Genomic DNA, 23,285 nt, shown 5'->3' on the forward strand with positions numbered 1-23,285 from the left:
CGGTGACTGTAGCTCTGAGTGTGTCAAAAGGGTCCTTGTTGCCCCACAGGGAACAAAGCACTGGGAAGCAGCTGTTTCCCAATGACTGGAAAAAACTGAAGAAACAACAGGATGCTATTAATTAACGTCAGCTAATGCCATCACTCCTCCTCCAGCTAAGTTCCCCCTATTTTATCAAATGAGGAGCAGAAAAAGGACAGAATGGGAACTCTCTGGTGCAAGTGCTGGGGTCTGTCCTTAAACCAAGTTAGGCTGTGTGACCTTTCCAGCAGGGAGAATTTGGGCCCCTGAGCCAAGCCTGCCAGCTGCACCACGATATCTCACAGAGCAGCCCTTCATCTCCCAAGAGTGAAGCCTTCACGTGTCAGTGTGACTCTGGGGTGACAATCAAATGGCTGAAACAATTTCAAGGCATTCAATCTCAGCATTACGAGCACTTTTAAGTCCTTGGACTGCTTTTAGGTTGGACAAGAATAGAGGTGAAAGTAGAAAACAGCTGAATCTTGGTAATTCCTGGGATTTGCTGATCCACTAAACCTGACAAACAAATTGCCTTAACAACATCTTTGAAATTGCACTCTTGGGCAATTCATTGAAACTTTGAGCAAGGAGTCAATAGTCCAAAACATTGATTTCTAATTAAACAAAAGTACCCACTTACCTAAATGCTACTGTCAAGCACAATATTAGGCTGTAAAAACAGACGTAGGCTTGAAATTTGCTTTTAAAGTCTGACAACAGGATTTGTAATATAATTGCATGGGAGTGTAAATAAATTGTGGTCTGGCTTACCACATTCAAATAAGTAGAGAGTCATTCTAGGATAGCAGCTTCTCATGCAGATATTCTTTTGAAGTGAGAACCCTTGGAAAGTACAGGGAAAGCAGGGAAAAATTATCTCTTGGCTACTCCCAACTGGTGTAATAAGGATGAGAGAGGATGCATGAAAATGAGTAATTCCAGTGATTTTTAGTATGTGACCCTCGAGCATCCATCATGAAGGCACTCCAGGCTGTGTTCATTAAACTGAGGTGCCACATATGAAAGTCTTATCTTCATTATTTTATTTCAGCTTCAAAAATGAATCAGATATTTATTTATATCAGAAGTAACAGAGATAGTGTTCCGGCCTTACGTACATATCAGAAATGACTTGTTACCTGAAGATAACAGAAGTGGAGGATGGAAAAATGAAATACTGATAAATACATAAATATTATTTGCTGTCAGAAAAAGGAAGGATCTGCACCCTCCTTCACTCACAGTCAGTATCCAGCTTCCTTCTATCTCAGTTTCTCCTTTTCCACTTCAATGAACTCCTCCCCATCCTTGAATTTCACATCTTTGCTCAGATTGAATCCCAAGATTTGCTTTTAATTTCTTTCTCTCAGGAATACCATTTATCTCACTTTTCAAATAACACTATTTGAATAGTTGCAGAATTACTGAGAAATGTCCTTCAGACAGTTAAAAATGAAGCCTTTCTGCTGTTGCTGTGTCTGGGGGACAAACACCTGCACCCACAAGTGGCAACAAGGACCAGAACCACATGGACTCTTCCCAGATGGGAGATCTCCCTGCCCAAAATCCTGCCCACTTTGTAAAGCAGCCCATCAAAAGGGAGGCTTGGCCCTGCTGCTCTCACCACTTTGTTGACAGCAGCACGTCAGTGCTGAGTAATTCAGTCATTTATAGTAATACAGATATTTTTGACCAAATTTTGTGATGAGGCACACAGAGCTGCCTGGAGCAGGACTGGGAAGAAGAGTCAGTGGGCAGATTCATTTGCAGCTGATCTGGAAATTTGTGCCTCGAGAACACACTGTATTTTTACATGTCTAACCTGCCCTTCAGGCAAAAATAACTTCTTTGAAAATAAATTACTCAGAGAATTTGCATTCTTGGACAACTCATCATGAGGGCAGAGTCTACATCTCCTTTAAGCCTGCAAAGGGCTGCAGAGGCAGGATCCTGCACTCTGCTCAGTCCACCTCCATTTCAATTTCCACCAAATCAGTGGTCTAAGGGGGTCTATTACTATCTGAATTTACAGGTGCCTGCTTGAAAGCACATTGCTACTTCTACTGCTTCATGGCCAGAGTCCTTTTCCCCCCATTCAAAATGCCTCAAAACTGTGCACAAAGCCAGAAATGTGCCAGAAAGCACCAGGACAGTGACTATAAGGAAGCAGAAAATGGCAAATTAAAAAGTCTGAAACATTTAATCAGGCTTGTCACTGCTTTTCTCCTTCCCAACATTCAACTATAGAAATTTCACAGCTTCCAGGTCTCCGTGCTCTCTGTAGTACAAGATTAATCAGTACTGCTCAGTCAGAGCTGCACATCTTCTAAAATCACTGTCAGCTCAACAGAGCATGAAAACCAGTAGAGAAAATCATTAACAAACCAAAGCTGTCTCTGTTTCTCATGCCCAGTCTCTGTTGATGGTGGTTTTAAGCTGCTTTACTGGAGCAACAGGATTTTGTTCTTTCAGTTCATTTATGGCAGCACTGGAACATGCAGCAATTCCTTCACTCTTATTTATTTCTCCAGATTTCTTTTCACTATGATTTCTCCCCCACTGCCTCATAACAAAAACATCCCACCAGAATGAGAAAAATAAATATCTCTGATCCTCCCACGAGCAACACCACCCACTTTGGGGTGAAGCGCTGGGTGAGCTGCAGCTCTCCAGGCTGGAAGAGAAGGAGATAAAATCCTGTTTCTTTTTAGCAATTTCTTCTTCATCATGTTTTCTGTGCTTCATGTTTTTACCCTGCACTTCTCCCATGTTTTCTGTCCCTGTTCTCAGGACTGTGCCAATGAACAGTGATGAGAGCCATGCTGAATTATCCCCTGGGTTTTCATTTGCACTTGGAGAGGCTGTGAAGCACCAGCTTCTTTGGTTTGGTGTAAGTCCCTGCCCATGGACAGCTGTACAAGCTGGTCACATCCCATGGCACGTTACCTGCACATGGTGATCATGGATGCAGTCACCACATCCACATTTTTGGGAAGGAAGGACATAATTTCTCTGCTCGACACATGATACACACTCACACCCAACCCCCAGGGTGTGGGAAGGACCATGACAAGAGATGGAGGAAGGCTCTTGAGTTGTTGACTGAGAGGAAAAGACATTTCCCTTTAGGTTGAGAATTTAAGGACACCCCACAGCACCTCCCAGATGCACTCCAGAGCCTCAGAGCTCTCCATTCCATGGTAGTTACAGCGATAAGAGATAAAACTTGCACTGAGCAAGTTATAGAGTGACTCAGGGACTGCCTGATCCATGTGGGGCTGAAGCATCTTTGCACTTGTGTTTACTGGGGTCTGAGACATCCAGCAGGCTCACTCCTAGTTTAGTCCTAATATGCAACTAATTATAACAACTGCCAGAGAAATTATCCTCAAGAGTGCCATTGAGGTGGGACAGGACAGGGGCTGGGGGGCAGCACCGAGGTTTGCTTGGAGTCCCTTGGACCTGGCTTGTTGGGGCTCAGCTTTGGCATCTGATGATTAAAAACCACCTGATTAACAAAGCCCAAGAGAAACAGCATGGGCAAAGAGAAGCTCCTGGGCATTTCCATGCAGCTAAAAGTCTCCAAAACACGTGTTTTGAGGCTAAATGCCTCACAGCAGCCACATGTGCTGCAGAGTTTCCTTTGCTGGGCACTCATGAGTTGCGTAGGGAAAAAACACTTTAAACATTACTCCTTTTGCATATGTCACTCAGTCCTTTGTGGAATACATGGTGTTCTTTAAAGGGCAGAGCAATTAGCTTCTCTGAGGTCAAAAATTTTTCCCCCTCAGAAATGCCACAGAGCCTATCCATTTACAACACATTGGGCTGTGGTGAGAGCTGCCAGGAGGAGAAACTGCCAGAACCCTGCACAGCACAGCAAGAGGAAGGAGGAAAACTATGCAGTGGTAATCTGGAGGCTGGAGAAATTTTGGGTAATCCCTGTTCTCAGCCCTGCCAAAATCCTGTTGCATAAATCAGTTTCCCTACTGTTTGGTGGACAGATCAAGCTTTGACGTCTCCCTCTTGGCTGCTCCTCTCCCAGAGCAAACTGCAGGATCTCTGCCTTCACTCCTGCTCTCGTTTGCTCCTGGTACTCACTCATGTTTTTCTCCTTTCCCTCTCTGTGTGTTCTCTACTTCTGCTGGCATTCAGGTGTCTCCTTGCTGTTAAATTGGAATAAAGGCTCCAAACCTAGGGAATTACGGAGATGCCCATCCTTGGCAATGCCACTCTATTTCTCCACCAGGTTGCAACCTCTGCACCAGTGCAGAGGAGGGAAGGGATTTAGCTCAACTGATACACAGAAGAATGGTACTACTTGATAATTTTAGTTGCAGTGGCCTGATGGCATCTAGCCCCGGGAAGCTAAGAAGCTGCATTGGCCTAATCTTATTTACAAGGACTGAAGGAGTCTTCCTTAAAATCCTTACAGAAGTGGCCAAGAAAAATAGAAAAATTCCAAATTCAACCAGTCCAGATGTTAGATTTCTCCTTTTGGGAAAATATCAGAGGATATTTTCCTCTTCTTTCTTTTCCCACCTCTTTTCTGAATACAATCCAAGCTCATTCAGCAACAGGGAGGCTGCTGTCATTCATTTCTCACCTCTGATGGTAGATGACAAAACCAAATGGGATGTGCTGATGTGTGGTCAACCCTGAAGAGCCACTGAGCCTGGCTGCTACCAGCACTCCTGCACACACTAACACTGATCATAAAACCTGCTGAGTGCCAGCAGTTCCCTTGAAAGCTGCTCAGAAAGTGTTTATTGATGCCTAATAGCTACAAGATACAGATTAAATGTAGCAAATAATGCAAAGCTTTTGTTTTGACATTTCCCTGCAATTAATTAAAGCCATTGGGGTGGGGGACATGAGGGGAAGGCATTTGCTGATGTGTTAACCTGTTCACTGAAAGGAACCCAAAGGCAATCCCCACAGCAGGGCATCCAAGGAAAGCAGTTACTCAGACATATTCCATTTGATTTCTCCCACCCCTGTGACCCTGTAGGTCTCTGCTGATGATGGAAGTGCAGGGAGCTGACCTGGTCATACCCTTACAAGAACGGCACCTGCAAAATCTGTAGAGTAAAAACTGCAGAAAACTCTGCCTGGTGCTTGCTGTGTGTCACTGGAGTGGGCTACAAAGCTGAAATAATAGGATTGAGGAAAAGAAGAAGCAAGTATTTTGGTACTGCTGGCATTATACTTCCAACTTTTTTTATATAACTCTGTCACAAAGAGTATAGTTCATATAGTCAGGTTTTTTGGTGCAGAACAAATTCTTTTCTCCATGGAGGGAGTTGAGGACAGGGTTTAGTGAGACTCAGAGAAAGTAGACATGCAACACTATATTTAGTGGTTCCAGCAGTGAATCCTTTTGCAGATACTGGCTATTCCCCTCTGTTGATGAAATCACAATAAGACAGTGAATTAGTGGTCCAAAGTGCCATTCAACATTCAATCAACAAATTGTACATATGTTTCTATCTATGGTACGTAAGAATTTAGAATGTTTAATTGGAAATTTGGGAAGTAATTTTATATCTTTAAGATAAATATTCCCCACCTTGTAGCATAAACCCTGAGACCTGTCTTTGTGCCTGTTGCTGACACTGTGAAACTCCAAAGACTTGGGTTAATTCTCATTCACATCACTTTGACCTTCCTACCACTCTCAGGTGGGTTTAGGGAAATGCAGAACAAGACACAGTAAGCAGTTTTAGACTTAAAATAATTTAACTGTATGTAACAGGAACAAAATGAGAAGTGTTTTCAAGGATTACAACTTAAAAATTACACAACCAATAAATTGGAAAACATTGAATAGAAAACCAAGCCCCCTGGGCAGCCACCCATCCAACAGATTTAATTCCCCATCACTAAATGCACACGTGTGTGTCCACACACTGTCCATTTGGTCCAACACTACTCCTAGTTTCATCATTCTGCTGGATTTAACACAGTGACTCCTGATCAATAAAGAGTAAAAGAGCCTTGCTGACCCTGTGTAAGTCAGCCTCTCTAAACTGAGCCTTATCCAGCTGACTCAGTGTAACATCAGTTTTAACTCTCTGAGTCACAGAACAGAATTGCTCAGTAATACTCACAGTCTTCAGAGAACCAGCTACCATTAGTCCATATAGGAAATGCATTAAAATTGGTTTGTCTCCATTATTAAGAGCCATATCCTGTTGAAAAATCCCTTTTCTCCTGACCAGTTGATCCCTGTGTGACACACAGATACTCTGACACACACAGCTCAGCATCTGTATTGGAGCTAATACTCAGTGTCCAGGAAAAGCTTTGATTAAGAGAGAACAGTCCCTAATTGCAACTCAAACACAATTATACTGATAACTGCAGTATCAGAAACATGTTTTAAAATGCATTAGTTACAAGACTGATAAGAATTTTTTCTCTACTTAAAATTAATGTTTCAATAGATACTATTAGGGCTAACTTAGAACTTAGTTATTATTGTTCAGTTAAAGTGACATCAGGCAACAGCCCCTTCTGAATGCCATAGGATTTACTCTAGAGCTTCCTGTACCACCAAGCTTTCCTAAAGGTTATGGCTGATGTGTGTTACAGGTGTCAGCTCAGATTTTCATCTCTGGTGCAAACCAACACCTAAACAACCTCCACACAACAAAGGCACGATTCAGTCGGTGAAACTGGGCAGCACAACATTGCTGCTCAATTATTCACTATCACCCTCTCCCAGAGAGCAGTGTCCCTCCTTTTTGGATGCAGAGGGTCCTTACCAGGCAGGCCCTGGGGGTCGGAGTGGCGCCTTTCCAAGATTTTGCATCGCTCCTTTCTCTTCTTGCTCCCTCTGAAGCTGCCAAAACGCTTCATGAGCTGCAACATCCACTCGTGTGGCCGCAGCTGCCGCTCATGCCCAGGGCTGGAGGAAAAAAAATCAGCACGAGGGGCAAGTTGAGGTGTTGCTTACACCAAAAGCCCAAGTGTGAGAAGATAAATCTTCAGGAAGACAGTGTAGCTGCAAAAGAAGTCCAGCTGGCCAGCAGCTCAGCTCCGAGGTGCCTGGCTCTGGTCTTTGTGGAGAGCTGTCCTGCAGCAGGCTGCTGACCCTTGCTCGCCAGGCACTTCCAGCCTTAATTCCGGGATACAGGAACTGCCCTGCAAGTCTGTGTGGACATGGGGAGAAGTTCAAAGTCTGCCCAGCTTGCAGCCACAGAGCTCTTATACATCAGCTGTCAGAAGCCTCAGAGACCGAAACAGCATTTCCCAGTGGATCAGCTCATGTGGAAAAGGTCAGGAGCTGCCTGATAAGCTCCCTTGTTTAAAAAATACTGACTGTGCGAAGGAGCCACCAGCCCTCTTGAAGGGAACTGTCATGTGCAGCTCGGCATGATGACTCTTTCAACAGGCTGTAAAAGGAAACCACCCCTGGACAGACAATTCCTGGCAGCAGCGTCCCAGGAACACTGGCACCATGACGTGACATCACCCAACTATTTTGATTCACGTGTGCTGGATCTTGGGAGTGACAGGAGAGCCCAGCTGACTGTCCATGGGCTCCGGAATGCCCGGCCCTCCACAGCTAATGACTGATGGATTCATGGGATCCAGCTCCTGCCAATTCATAAAAAGAAGGCTGATACTTTCTGGAAACCGTAGCTGGAGTGATGGGCTGGAGCTTCTCTGTGATGTGCCCTCCCGGTGCTGCGTGTATCCCCGTGCTCAGCGCAGATTGCTCTGCTCAAATTCGCTTTCTGCAAAGCAAAAGGCACCAGCACAGCTGTGTGTAACACAGCTAAATCACCTCGTGGTCTTTTCAGTGAGACAAGCACGCACGAGGCTGTTGCTCATCCCAATCAGTCAGGCTGTATGATGAGGTTCAGCTCCGTGTCTGTACATTTAGAGCTGTTTATTTTAGGAAAGGGCTGATCATCGTGGGCTGGATCTTGAGCAGCTGGAAAGGGATGCAAGTGTGATCCAAGGCATGGCAAACCATTGTAGTCAGCCTTTCTAAGATGATAGTAAATGCATTGTTAAATCAAAAGCTTTTTTTAAAGTTACAGAGCATCAGCCTTTCCTCTGGACACTACTAGATTGTGAGGCTCAGCTCTTTCAAAAATCAAACCCTATATGAGTAATGAGAGATTTATCTTTTTAATTCCTAGGAGGAATTGAAGGTTATATCACCTATTTTCTTCTACAAAGAAACATGACTTCTTCCTTATGCCCATGATTGCTTCTGGGACTTAATATCATTAGGAAGGAAAACAAAGCCCAGCCTTGAATGCTGCAGAAAAGGCCTTTATCAACACAGATTCCTTTCAAGCTCTGGTTTTTCAGAAAGATGCATTAATGCAAGTATGTCTTGGGCTTTCAGGGACCCTCTGAATATGTGCAGAGGTGACAGCAGGTTCCTCTGCCACCTTCAGCTACCAGAGTCTTCCCCAAGTCTACCCTGTGGAGAATGTGGAAGAAGACAGTACAGAGGACACCATTGTTCTTTCACCCAGCAACTGAAATAATCAAATTATTACCAAGACACTTAATTACCTTCCACACAAGGCTCTGAACTGATATCCAAGTGAGGCATGACGATAATTAATGTGAAGCTGTTCTCAGATGTACCCTTCCTGACTCGTCCTCCCACTTCCTTTTACCCTCATCTCTGTGGCCCTGTTTCAGCTCTGCAAATGAACATCCTGCTCTTTTTTAACCAAATAACAATCCTTGGAATAAAATCTGTCAGCACAGTGTGTTTACCAAGCCCCTTCTCCAGCCCCTTCCTTGAGGCTCGCTGTTCACCCAGCGCAGAGGAGAAGCAAATGGAGCAATGAGTTGAGGAATTAGCAGGGGAAAGAGTCTGGGTTACTTAAATATTTGGTTTAATGTAGCTGTAGGAAGCCTTAAGCCCTGCACACCGCATCTGGCTTTGTGTGACCGCCACATTTACCTCTGGAACTTCATCTCCACTGTCCCCTCCCTTCACTCTGCCATGACCATGGCACACGACTGAGAGCAGCTGCAGTGGGACAAGCTCTGGCTCTCCCCACAAGCACATTTCATGTGCTGATCCTCAACCGACTTCCATAAGTCCTTCCTATGTGAAAACCAGCTCCCCAAAACCAAACCTGGATTCTCCTTGCTGCAATCTGAGCCTAGTCATTCTTCTCTCACTCACCATGCACATGGAGAACAGAGTGCTCCTTTCTGATCCAGAGTCACACCTGGCATATTTGACAACAGTTGTTTAGTTCCTTTTCAGTCTTTAATTGGCCAAAAACACAAGAAGTGTTGCCTACACCCCCAATGCAGTCTGAACCTCAAGCTCCCTCTATTCCAGAAAAGCATTCCTGATTCTTCAGTGGCCAAAGGATTGCTAAAAATGACTTAATGTTATCAGAAAGCAAAAAATTAAAATCCCTTTTTAATGAGATAAGAATTGCTATCGCTTCAGAGTGGAAACAGCCCCCTTTTTGATAGAAACCAAAGATAAATAGTCACTGATGACCTTTTCAAGCAGGGCCATTGCACCAGGAGGGCTCATTTCCCCTTATTAAGGGAAGCAGCAAGACTCTAATATTTCTACACAGAGCTACCAGAAAATGAAGCAACACTGTTTAACAACTGACTTTCACAGTAATTTGTTAAAAAAGCACTAAGTGTTTTGAGTATAATCAGTCTGTCTCCCACAGCTAATGGCCTAGCTGATTCTTGCACATTTACACCAGGTACTACATCTTCTTAATGATTCCAGTGCAAGGATCTGTAAAACTAATAATAAAAAGCTGTGCTTCAAAGTGTTCCTTTGGGGCCATCTATGTTCTGGAGATTGAAAACACAAATCCCTTCCATCCCTTCCAAATAACCATGAAATGGACTCTTGTCAAGCTGCATTAAAGTCTCCCAAATTAGTTATCCCATATTATGGTTTTTTAGCTGCATAAGGATAACACTGTGCCCCTCCAAAAATCCTACAAGAACTCACTCTGAGAGACACCAAGCAATGGGCAGCTTAATAAAATTATTTTTGGAGAAGGAGCAAACAAACACTGGTGTATGTGTGTGAAACACTTTCCTAGCTCCATTCTATCTGCAAACCCCCCAGCCTGGATGGGCTCCCTCTTTTTGATGCTTCTTGCTTTAAGTTCTCCATCTCTCAGGATAAAAGAACTTGCCCCAGTGATTTACCATGACTCTTCAGGCACAAACATAACAAAAATATTTTTTTTTCTCTGGATGTGATGTGAAGATTTGTTCTGTGAGCTAGAATTGAGGGTGAGTGTTCAGATTTGGTCACCAGACAGAAAATATGGAAGATGACATTGCATCAAACAAGTGCAGCCACCAGACATCAGAGCTGTGAAACACAAACTGATTAATCCACTTCACACTGGTGTAAATTCTGTGCCATGGCAAAATTACTCTAAATACTGATATTTCAAACCATTTCCTTGGTTGCTTTTTAACAGGAGCTTGAACCTGACATAAAAATGCAGCAGCAGAACGCAGGGCAGGCAATGGAGACCAGTTAGTCCTATCTAATTTATTCTGATGTGAAAATGGAAAATACAATGTTTTCCTCCTCGAAATTTAAGAGCTCATTTAGCTCAAAACAGGAAGGCTAAGAGGAATATGTATCCCCTTAGTGACAATTACTGTTTGAACTGGCTGCTGACTGCAAATCAGCAAAACCAAGTATTTCCCTTTCCTCATTGCTGAGGACTTCCTCATTCAAAATGCCCTGTTTTTGTCATTGCTAAGAGAAATAAAGTTCAGGTCTATGCTCAGAAAGGTAAAGCGTGAATCATGCTCGCATTTCTCTGCCTTATTGTTCCAAAAGTTTTCCCTAAATTGGGGTTTTTTTCCTAATTTTCCTTTTTAAAACTCTACATAATGATGTTGGCAAAACTGAACATTTTCTAATGCTGTCAGTGGTGCTGGCACATGCTTGCACATCTTACAACACCAGACTCATCTTAACTGCAACCATATTTCATATAAATATAAAATGTGGAAAATATTTCAAAATAACATGCAAATAAATATGTAAAAGAGAAAAAAAAAAGCCACTCAAGTCCAGGTGATGCAATGCACAATAACAAAAAGTCTGTTTAGCCTGAACACCATTTGCAGGCTGGCTGAACAGAACATACAGCCCATGTTTTCAAAGAGAAACACAAACTACCACTTTCTCCATCTGGTCCAGCTCACACCCCATAAAAGAATTGCAAGTTTATGACTCCAAGCTGGGCTCAATTACTTCCCATAATCATAACCAAGTGTTTCCCTGTAACAAGTTTTCATCCCCCCTTTTTAATACCACTTCATACTGCTTTCACTGTACATTAAGAAAGATTTCAATCTCTGAAAAATCTGTCAGGAAAATCTAGAAGTTTAATTTCACTTCTTTCTAGCAGTCCCCTAAGTTGCACACTATGTTCCCCAGAACTCTTGGTAAATTACTTATAAACAACCTCCTGGCGTCTTTGTGATGTTTTCCTATCCTACCTTTCCAGAGCTTGTAACACAAACCAGCAGGAATAGGAGTAACAGCAATGGTAGTGTTGGCATATTGGTGATTTCTAGTAAGAAAAACACTATTTCAGACCCAGAGCATCTATCCCAGAAGAGCAATAAGCTGAGACTGATGACTATGATATCTCATCCAAATTATAATTTTATAATTTCCCTTCATCCTTCTAATAAACTTGGTGCATATGTTTCCAGCACTCACTTCTTCAGCAATTTCAGATCTTATTGTGAAAAACTGAGCTGTTTTTAAATGCATCACAATCTGGCTGTGCTCAAAACAGAAAAACAGTATTCGATCCAGGAAGTACAAGATGTCTGGTGACAACACCACTTCTAAAATTTAGTAAGTTCTCAGCTAAAGAAAAACATCTCAGCAGTAACTTTTACAAAAAATAAAAAATACCAAAAAGCAAAAACAGCAGAGATAATAAGTTCCTTAGAAGCATTTTCCACTTGGGCTTTTCTCATCTCTTCTTGATTCTCTTTCTTCTTGCTTCTCTCAAGTCTTTCAAATATATTGATCCACAAAACCTTGAGAAAGAGATAGGACTTACTGGAACATCACAAATCTCCTTTTTGTTCTCTTTTTGTCCTCCTTTCTTTACTGCTTCTTCACTTCTCATGCAGAATTGGAACAGATTAAATGACGTTGAAGTTAAAATGGGCATTGTAGGGCTGAAAAAAATACCCCCTTCAATTTAAATTAAAATCTTAAAACCAGCACTGAATGGATCACAAAGGGAATGTCAGCAAAGGAATTAAGACAGAGATTGCTCCAAAAGAGTGATATGTTAGGGATGGCCAGTACCTGAAAAGTAAAATTCATACAACTATCCCAATTCTGAAATCCCATGAAACATAAGAGACTAAAAAACCAGAGCATCACAACTCTACAGAAATACAGGCCTGCACTGATTCTGTTTTCAGAGATTTATTTGGAGGGAAGAGAAAAACTCACCAAATTAGCAACAGTTGGCACCACTGCTCAGCTGTCCTTGCATGTCAGCCCCACACAAACCAGTCACCCCAAAATGACCCATTGCTATGCCACAGTGGGTGAAATATATGCATATATATATATATGTTACATACATAAAATCAGAGGCAGTGGCCAGCAGCATCCCATTAGACCTGTGAGACAACAACACGGAAATGCTGACTGAAGAGAAAATCGAACCACACCTTGAAAAGCTAAATGCTTAGATAATGCTTGAGAAGCCTTTCCCATTCTGGCTCCAGCAGTTTCACTGAAGACTCTCCCATTCTTCACTGATTAAAAATGGACCTCCTACTTCAGCTGCAAGGGAGCAGCAACTTCCAGAGGAATTAAACATTCCCTATGAGTCTCAAGGGCAAAGGAGCATTTTTGTGCCTCTCCTGCTCTTTGAAGCTGTGATGGTGCACAAGGACCTGAAACCTACATTGAGGTCACCTACAGGTGTTTACATAAATGTTATTTTGGCAGTGAAAGCAGGGTCTCGTAGCAGTGAGCTAAATTGCTCATTGAACTCATGCTCAAAGCTCACAAAATCCCAAGGACTAGCCAGGGTATCCATGGGAAGGACTTCAACTGATTGTACTGGCACTGCCAGTCTGGTTACATCAATGGCCAAGGACATTGCACAGGACTCCATCCTGATGAACCAAACACAGGAGTGATGCCAAGAGGGAAAATTCCTACAAGATCACCCAACACTGCATTCTCTGCAAGTGGCATTGCTCCAGCAAGGGGAATATAATAGAAAGGGAGGAATCCTCTGTATGCAGACAGGGACTGCACTGAAATCCACCCCCCTGCACAGTCTTTTTGAATTGCAGCCAATCCCTTTGTCTGTTTGTTCAAGCCATCCTTGGTACAGTAGATCTTCAGGTCTTTAAAAAACAATACAATGGATTAAAAAAAAAAAATAAAAACAAACCAAACCTGCACCAAAAAAAACAAACAAAACCAAACCCCCAAACCCCAAAAAACACCTCCTCCAAAAAAATCCACAAAAATCAAAACCAACAAAAAATAAATCCAAACAAAAAACCTCAAAACCCGAACCCCTCCCAAAATACCCCAACCAACAAAAAAACCCCAATCAAACAGAAAAAAACCCAAAAAACGAAACAACAAAAAAATCCACAGAAAACAAATCCACAAAAAACTCCTCAAGATCTGTCTTAATTTTCTACTTTTACTTTTCCAAGAAATTAATGATTCAGAAGCATCATTAGTTGTAAGCAAAGGAATAAAGCCAAGTGCTTTAATGTCATGATAACTGAGTAACTGGCAAACCAGTTCTGTTAACCTCCCAAGATAAACATCTCAGGAACCACTACCTCTTATATACAGATACATTTATATACATATATATATATAGAGAGAGAGAGAGAGAGAGGAAGTTTACTAGGATTAGTTTTCCAGAAGAATATGTCAGAAGAGATGGGAATATAGAGAAAATATACATTATCACACGCAGGAGGTCTGGAAGAGAAAATCTTTCTGGTTTCTTTTCCCAGGTTTTGTTGTTGTTTGTTTTAACGGGCTTTGTTTTACATTTTTTGCATCCAGATCACACTGAGCAATTTTGATAGCAAAAGAAACTTTACTGACTTTTTAAAGCAAGATGAAAGCTCTGTGAGAAAGAAAGACCCTGCAGCTTTTTGAGGTGTTACAGAGGCACCTTAACAATCTCCAACAGCACAAAAGGGACAAAGAAAGAGACAGTGGACATGGATGGGAAAACTGGGCTGTTTTACTCTCACCAATGATCTAGAAACCACCCAAGTATTTCCCATTTATTGATGATTCTACCGATTTGTGTTACTGGCAGACAGATGACTTGGAAAAAAGGATCCATAGGACCCAGCTAAAAAGCTGCTGTGACTGTAGGAGCCACAATCCTATGATTCAAAGGATGGTGTGGAACAGCTTGGGTGGTGAAAAGTTCCCTGTTCATTCATTGTACGAGTGAAAACACCAAGCACTGTAAAGTTCAGAGTTGTTATTTTTAGGATTGTGTGAAAAATCTCAGTGGGTTGGCTGGGACCAACGAGAGAAATGAACTAGAGAAAGCTTTGAGCATTTATTCCTCAAGATGACAGAAGGGCTGGAAACCTGGGAGCTGCAAGGCAGCAAGAGAATATTCCTGGAAAAGACAACCCTGCCAGTGTGCACACAATACCTGCCAGGAGAAAAAATAGTCTGAGACTTTTCACAACAGCTAATGATAAAGGAAGAGACTGAAAAGGCTGTCAGCTGTGTCCTTGGGGATCTGCTTGAAAGCCAGAGACAGAGTGGGAAAGGGACAACACCACTGTCACTCCTTACACAATGCTTCCTTGGTCATTTATGTTTTAGGATCTCCTTATGAATCAGAGGACCAGTGCTCAGGCACATCCCAGCTGACACTTAATTTGCAGCCAGCATCTTTCCCTGTTCACATCCTCAAAATACATTGAGCCTCAAAATGAGAGACTTCTGGAATCATGGAATCTCTTTTAGTGGTGACTTAGCTGAGCAATACATTGGGTCAATCACAATACTATTTGTACCTTGCCAAGTAATTTGAAAATAATCTAAAATAGTACCACAGATGACCAGAATTTGTTGTAGACAGCCATCAGGTCCCCAGATCTTGTCAAGGTTCATGCAGTGGCTTCAGTGCTTAAAGTAGAAAGCACTCTACCCAGTAGCTCTCATGTCACTAATCCTTCAATTCCACATCAAGAAACAAAGCAGAAACTCAGTGTTATGGTCACAGAGCTCTGGATATATCCAGTAGCAGAGACTCTCGAATTTCTTGGTCTGCCCCAAAAGCCTCCTGCATCTGTAGTCCCTCACTCAGGTGCCTCTCTTCTCAGGGGCACATTTCTAACACAGGTCTAGGAGCTTTCTCCCACCTGGTGCAATTCTGGCTCTCAGAGTCAAGGTCGCCTAAAAAACAGCCTGTAAAAACCTACCCATGTTCCAGACTGAACACTTTTGTTATTATTACATATTTGTGGAAAAAACACACTCCATCATCACCTGGCAGCTGGCAATAAAGCCTGGCAAATCTGACGCTCAGCTTATTTGCAAGCACGTCACTGGAGCAAAAAATATTAAAACCTCTGTGCTAACAGACACAAACAGAAATTACTGCTCCAAGCCACATATTCCTTTAAACCAGGTAGGTTGTTTCTAGTCATAATAAAATACTTTCAGGGCAGAGGAGGGGAGGAAGAAACACTGAAATGGGACTGAGTATGGCATTAATAGACTTTGGTTTTATTCTAAACTTTGCTATCAGGCAACTGCACAACCAGGGAAAACCCACATCACATCTGTGAGAGCTTCAGATGAAAATCTGTTTTCAGATGTTACTGTGCTGCAATAGTCTCAGACCCTTTTCTACTCCTATTAACCAGAAAGTTAATTAAAAATCTTAAAGAAAATAAAGACCCACAGCAGATTAAGTAGATTTTTACAGTGACCACAGGTTTCTGGCTTTCCTCCCTGTTTATTTGCTGCCCATATCCATTACAAGCCTATGTGTTCAAAGGCAAACAGCAAAATTCCTGCGTCTTCAGGAATTGCTCAGAGTAAGTGAGGGTGGAAAGCACCAACCCTCAGCCTGAGACCAAACTTCCATTGGCCTCAGTAGCAAAACCAGGCTCATTGCCAACAAAACTGAGCTTCTCAAGATGTTTTTAAGTTAATTTCCGAGTGGGCTTTTTCCTGCACGTGTTAAAAGATGTGACACAAGCTCCTGTGCCAAGCACAGCACTGACTAGGAAGGTCCTGCTGATCTTTGAATCACAGCCCTCAACACCACCAGCCTAAATCAGTCCTTCAAATTCCCCCTGCACCCTTCAGTCCTCCCTGTTTACAGTCACCTGGTACAAAATTCACACTCTTAAACTATATTAATTAATGAAACTTCACCAAAACATTAAGAAGATGCACTCAGGATCAGCAACAAAGCTCTGGGGAAACTGGAAGCAGAGGGGGATGCTCCTGTTTGTCTTTACCCTCCCTACCTGCACAAACCTGCCACATCACAGCCTGCACAAATCCAGCGTGGGAGGGAATGTGTGGGGCACCAGCAGAGCCCAAAGGACTTTCTGCAGCTTATCAGCTCCCTGTGCATCTCATCCTAATGTGCTTAGCTACTTAGCCAGAGTGAGCTATACATCTTCATGCCAGCAGCAAGTTTTTACTGCGTTTTTGTGGTACTCCCCTTCATGACTGGGAAGCTCCATGTGTCCCCATAGCCTTTCCTGGGTTGCCATCACCAAGCACTTCCCGAGGTGACAGATGGTTTTGCTTTCTGCTGCAAGGGCACAAAACATGCAGCCATGCCTGGGGAGTGCTCAGTGCTCCCTGAGCTGGTCCATGGTGAAGAATGAAGCTGGCTATTCAGTTTTAACTGCTCAGCTCCAAGAAATGTTCCACTGTGTTAACAATACCAGCACAAAACCACTTGCATTTCTCTAAGGACATGGCAAACCATTGTCCTTGCTTTACAGCACTGAGCCCACCAGGCTGCACTATCTGTGCCCACCAGTCCCATTTACCCCTTTAAGGCTGCAAATCAAGGGCTTCTCCCCCTCCTATATTAGGATTATTAGCATATTAATGAAGTTCTTAACCTCATTCACCTCCTTGGCTTTTACACCATGCAAAAAGAACAAGGAAAGAAGAGCTGGAGGCGTCCTTAGCACAGCAAAGGGCTTCTCTAATCCTGCAGCCACGGAAGTGGCAGAAGTTGCTTATAAATGGCTCAATTGAACATGATTCCTTTTCCAATGCACAGCAAGTATCTGTGTCTAAGGCTGAGGATAAGAAACTTCGGGGAAACAAAGTGCCAGGTTGAGAGAGAAACACAAGTTCCTAGGCATGAACTCATCACAGGATTTTTCCCTCGGAATTTTTGCAAGATGTGCATGTGTTATGTGCTGCTGAGCCTCACATCTGCTGGATGGACAAGAAAGTAATTTCTAAGAATTTCAGTGATGTCAGGCATATTCTTTTTTTAATGTGACCATAAAGTGGCAAAAGCTGTCAGTGGCACTGGCAGTAGCTTAACAAAAAATGTTGACGTTGCCTGGATACTGAGTCCTGCTCCAGCCTCGGATTTGCCTGCATGTCTGCATTTGACAGAAGTAAGTCTTTGGGATTTTAGGTTTTCTTTAATATTTTGAGATCCGTGCAAATATCTCTCCTTATTCAGATCCCTCCGTCTCTCTCCTCCCCCACTTTTCAGCTTTGTAAAATGCAAACTAATTCCTCAACCATAGTAAAGCCATAAATAAGAAGCCGTAAAAATATTTTTTCTAGCCTTTTTCTTTTCTTCCAGGTTAATCTTTTCAGTTATATAAACACTTTATAAAATAGCATGGCAAAAGTGTATGAGAATCTGTTTATGTGATTAAGACTTGGCTCCTTCTTTCCCAGTGACAGTATTTCATGCCTTGCATTTGCCACTGCTGAGATTTGCTCAGCTGTCTCTCTGTGACCTCCAAAGCAGAAGGCAGCAGGATTTAACATTGCTTCTCATGGAGTGCTTACAGTAAATCATACTGGTGGGTATCCACGGAGTCTTGGGAAAAAAGAGCATTATTAAGTACCTGCTAATTTTTTGTTGCAATGGATGGATTCCAGGTTTTCACTGATGGCAAAAATCCAGCTGCTCCAAAGGAAAGTGAATTTTCCCCAGTCTTTCCCTTTATTGCTGCTCTGCTCCCAATCTGATTTGTGCTTTAGTGTTTGAAGAAAAGGGTTCTGGATGCCATTTAATGAAGTGCTGTAGTGTTTTATTATCCTTTATGGTAAAGAATTTGGAAGGACTTTAGAGAGCTTCATGCAGAAACAGAAACAGGAACCAAAGTGCATATACAAAATACAGCACTAAACTCCTCTTCCTGGCAGCTAGATGACAGAGAAGTAAAAAACATCCACTGCAGACAATTTTTCCAGTCTGGTACCTGACATTGTTCCCAAGTGAGGAATGATGCACAGTTGTCCCAGTGCTCCACAGCAGATTCAGCACCCTGTGGGATTATTTTCCAAAGGAAATTATGTGCTGTTCAGATAATTTATTTAGTGTCACTTGTTTTATTTATCTAATAATGTCACAGGATTTAAATAAGCAAGCAGGTCTTTCAACAATGCCACCCCAGCCATCAGGTCCCCATTCCTGCAGAGCCCTTCTGCACTGGGGAATGACTCAGTTTAGCCATGCTGAAGCATACTCTTCTTCCTCTTCCAGTTCTTCATCAAAATAAAATCCATATATTTTAATACTAAACATCATGGCTGCACCATCTCAAAAGGGTGAATAAAGCTTGAATGCAATAAGAACAGGTTCCACAATTTCATAACTCTTCCCAGCTGATGTCAAGCATAAAGCAGTGTGAACATGTGAGGTTCATGCATTCAATGTAATCCTGCTTTTCTCCTCATTACAGCAGTAGCAGATGTGAGATTTTGGGCACTGTTGACATCAACACCTCTGTGGGGAGGAGAAGACACTTTCCTGTGGTAGCACTCCAAATCCTAAAATTTAAGCACTGGCAAAAAATTTACTCCGAAAAACTTGACATTGACAAAAAACAGATGGAAGCCTAGAAGCAGAAACAGGCCCTGAAAAATATGTCTCTTCTTCTCAGCTTTAAAACTGGAATGGACAAAATGATAGGCAGAGGACAGAAAGATGGAGATGACTCAACAGGCTTGTTTGGTGGTGATGCCTTTTGCTGTTGCCTTCTCCAAGTCTGATGTTGCTGGAACCATCAGAGCACTTGGATGTGTTTGAAGATGCAAAAGTCAGTGCATGGAGGCAGTGCCAGGATGTTCCCACTGAACACACGTTTGTGCACAAGAAAAGCCTTCTCCCATTGCATACCTCTTCTTAAAAAATGCAAAAAAGGAGTGAAAATTATGATCATGCTCTCCGGTTCTCTTTTCCAAGCACAAGTGACTCCCAGCCCAGCCCAGGGCAGTGGATCCTCTCTTGTCTTGGCTAAACCAGAGACAAACATGGTTAAATCCTGGGCACCACTGCTGTAGGTCCGTGCTCTGCTGGCATTCCCCCTGGCTGAGTTTGTAGCTGGGCTCTTCAGGAAAGCAGCTGCATGCACTGGATATAAGTTTCCCATTCTGCAGCGCAGATTTTTTACACATTCTGCTTTGTAAGCTCCTCCAGTGACAACATTCACTGTCTCCATATCCCAGCTTTCCAAACAGAGGGGCTGTAGGGGCTTCCTGTGATAGCCACTGTGGCTTCCAGCTGCTCCAAAGTGCAGACACTCTGCCTCAAAGCTCATCCCAAATGATGGGTGACTTTAACAGCAGCATGACTTCTGGCCAGCCCTCAGCAGCAGCTGGGCTGACTTTAATGTCATTTAATTGCAGTGACATGTCTGTAAGAACAAAACCTGTGCCAAGAAACTGGGATTGGAACAAGAGCTGAACCTAAGGCCAGTTTCCAAAGGGTTTTCAATCCCCTCTCCTCTAACTTGTGGCTTCCTGGGTGCTGCACAACATCTCCTGGGTCACTGCAGCCACCCACAGCTTCTCTGGCCACCAGCACAGCCTCACATAATGAGGAGCCTTACCCCAAGTGTCATCCTCTGGAATAGCCCTGTGCTCCTCCAGCACCATTCTCTGAGGCTGAGGGTGATCCCAGCCTTGAGTGTCTGGTGGGACTTTCTCCCTTAAAAAAATACCTGAGATTTCAACTCTCTTCATCACCCCTAAACTCTGTGGTTAAAAGAAGAAGCAACACATCAGCATGGGGCAGGACCCCCCTGATCATATCTCCCTTGCACGAAAATCCACACACCCCTCACACCACCCAAAAATCAGGAGAGCCTTATCTTTCAGGATTTATCTGCCAGCATGGATATGTGTATATTGCTAGGTGGAGATGTTCCATATAACACACAGAAATATGATATGTTAATCTTATTTTCATATTCTAGTATTTTTTACACATTCTTCATCCCAAAGGCCTCGATAACACCAGAGCAGAAGTCCTCTTTGCTTAAACAAACTTCAAAGGAATGTGGCCCATCTCAAAGGAATCCCAAAGGCATGGCTATTTATTATATACATCAATGAAATTGAGAAAAATGCTAAATCTCAGTTTCTTTTTTTGTCTTTGTTTTTACAACAAACAGAGAGAAAGAAAAATGTTCTTAACGTCTGCAACAAAGCCCAAATCTGTCACTCCACAGCCGTGGTTTTGACAATTTCTCTAAATTTAGAACATATCTCCCTACCTGTCTTCCCGTGCCACTAGTAAGAATTTGCTGATAATCCACCTATTTTTCTGCAGACTGGGCTTCTGATCCCACAAAATCTAGACAGCTGTACAAATGGGTTTGCACTAATCCCCACCATTTGTTTGAGAGTTTTCTGTGAACACCAGCAAACATTCAAGATGTCAGATCAGCAACACTCCTCATTACTTACTGTTTATCCCTTTGATTGCATTAGAAGTAAAGGTTTTTCTCTGGCTTTTAAGGACAAAACCCAACACTTAGATCCCCATGTAGGAAACTATTGCTTATTGTTCACCACCTTTACAGGGGGGATGAGCAAACATTGCTGAAATTAGCCAAAAATATTTTTGGTTTATTGGTTTTGAGGGTTTTTTGTTTGTTTGTTTGGGGTTTTGTTTGTTTTTATTTTGGTTTTTTTTGGTCTTGTTTTCTTTTTAAGGAGATCTTTGCTTGTTTCTTCAGATCATGTGACTTAGATGGCTCAGCCAGGATTTACAATTAATTTTGGGCACCCAAGTCTGGAAATTGTTCCACTGGGTTCAGAGCCCAATGATCAAATCTTCCCTTGTGTCACTGTGAAAGAGTCAGACATAGTAAATCCAACGTATTTAAATGCACATAACAGAGTAAAATTTGATCTTCACGGAGGTAGAAACACATTTTAACCAGCTTTGTTGCAAGAGACAATACTTTCTTCTAAAAGATGAAAAAGCTCATTCCACTAACCACTCATTCATTTTTGAGGTTCACTCTCCTGAACAAGTTTAGGCTGGTGCTGCCTTGCTGAGGATTCCTTTGCCAAAAGCCCATTTCTGTTAGCTGGCTACTTGCTTCAGCTGCCACTGCTTCTTCTTGTCTTTCAGAAATCCTTCAAGGTACATTGAACATGGCCAAACTCACCCCTTCTCTACCACACACAAAGGAGGCAGCATGAATAAAGATGCTAAACACAGAAAAAAATCACTCAGGCACTATTTGCCTCCTGTAGCTACTCTTGCTCCTGTATGAACCATTAGCTCATGTGAAATTCTTTCACCTTCCCTCCAGAAAGTCTTGACTTTTGTGGAATTTAGATGTGCACCCCTATTTTGCATGGATTAAAGCAAATTTTGGTCTCTGGATGCTCAGTGCTCTGGGGCATGTCAGTGTGAAAGAGGAATTGAAGCAAAAGCTTTACTGCAAACAGCATCATCCTGTTGGAGCTATGGCTCAGGTTGCCAAGTGCAGTTCTCTCACCATTAAACAGCTTCATGGAAAGACTGTGAAAATGAAGAGCTATGGAAACCTTATACTGAGGTTAAGCAAACAAATCTGACACCAGACCTTCTGCCCAGCTCAGGCAGGCAATGAAGCAGATACATTCACAGTGACCCTGAAATTAAATGCTCTGTACTCCCAAATAATGGTGTTTGTTGAAGAATATTTGATTAATGGCTTACCTCTACATGTGTTCCCCAGCCAAAAATTAATTGCATTATGGTCCATGCATTTATCAACACAATTAAATATCTACCTTGATATGGAGTGTCATATCCTGACCTGAGGGCAATGTCAGGGATGAGGGGAGGAGAAACTGATTTCCTGAACAGCTGCTGAAATTACAGTTTGGAGGGAGGGATGCTTTTAGTCCTTGATGTTTTAATTGATTTAGAAGTGAAAAATATAAAATAAAAAGCAACAAAACAAAACAACAGCGAGCATAGTCAAAGATTCTTAGCTCAAAACCGAAGCCAAAGCATTTCCAGGCAGGCAAGGCAATCCCAGGCTCTCCACACAAGGAGCAGAAGCAGTGGGATGCCCACAGGAGGGCACCTACGTTTCACAGTGCTGCAGGAGCTGCCAGGGAGGTGCAGCCTGGGCTGGCACAGCGTGGCACTGCCTGGAACAGCTGCTGCCACACTCTTGTCACCACAGCCCAGGGTCCCTGCCCACGCAGGGCTCCCAACCCTGCACTCACTCACATTTGGGGCTCAGAGAGCCATAAACAGCAGGAGATGCTGCAAGGAGCAAACTACAAAGAAACCCACCACAGTTGCCAACCAATAAAGTGTGCTTACAGGAAACCCAAGGCAAGCTTCAAAATAATTTAACTAAAGAACTGAGGTGCTTTGATGGTTGATCATCAAAGGCTCTGAGTACTTGTTTCACATATCAACTACACACATTAATATTTTCATCATCTAAGGCAAGAATTTTTTTTTAAGATACAGAAGAGTTTTCAAATACTGTGTGAACTGCAAAAGAGAAGGGCATAACAGAAAGTTTATATAGAAAAAAATCCAAAACAACGACAAATAAAAGCCAAAGAGTCCACAACCCTTTTTTGTTTTGTTTTCAAGCTAAAATAAGAAAACTTGGATTTTATTTACACCTGCTACCCTTTCTAGAACCAGCCTTCCCTCGTGGGAGAGTGGTTGAGTCTACTGATCCATCCTAGAGAGCTCAGGTATAGGGACCTAAAGCTCTCTGCTGGCCTTAGGTTTGTGATT

At 42.6% G+C, this 23,285-nt stretch overlaps 1 protein-coding gene across 7 annotated transcripts in view; it reads right to left on the bottom strand.

Annotated features, from left to right (window-relative positions):
- Window positions 1-23,285, bottom strand: part of PRKAG2 (protein kinase AMP-activated non-catalytic subunit gamma 2) — a 209,934-nt gene that overhangs the window by 99,482 nt on the left and 87,167 nt on the right. The window contains exon 1 of one of the 7 annotated variants that reach the window (XM_088158205.1): window positions 6,789-7,342. The exons of the other annotated variants lie outside the window; for them this stretch is intronic. Within the exon in view, the coding sequence (XP_088014331.1) occupies window positions 6,789-6,894 (106 nt within the window). The 5' untranslated portion in view covers window positions 6,895-7,342. Of the gene's footprint in view, window positions 1-6,788; window positions 7,343-23,285 lie in introns of those variants that run through there. 7 annotated transcript variants of the gene reach the window in all.

Source organism: Sturnus vulgaris, chromosome 1 (assembly GCF_052056855.1).
Source record: "Sturnus vulgaris isolate bStuVul1 chromosome 1, bStuVul1.hap1, whole genome shotgun sequence".
Taxonomy (NCBI): Eukaryota; Metazoa; Chordata; class Aves; order Passeriformes; family Sturnidae; genus Sturnus; species Sturnus vulgaris.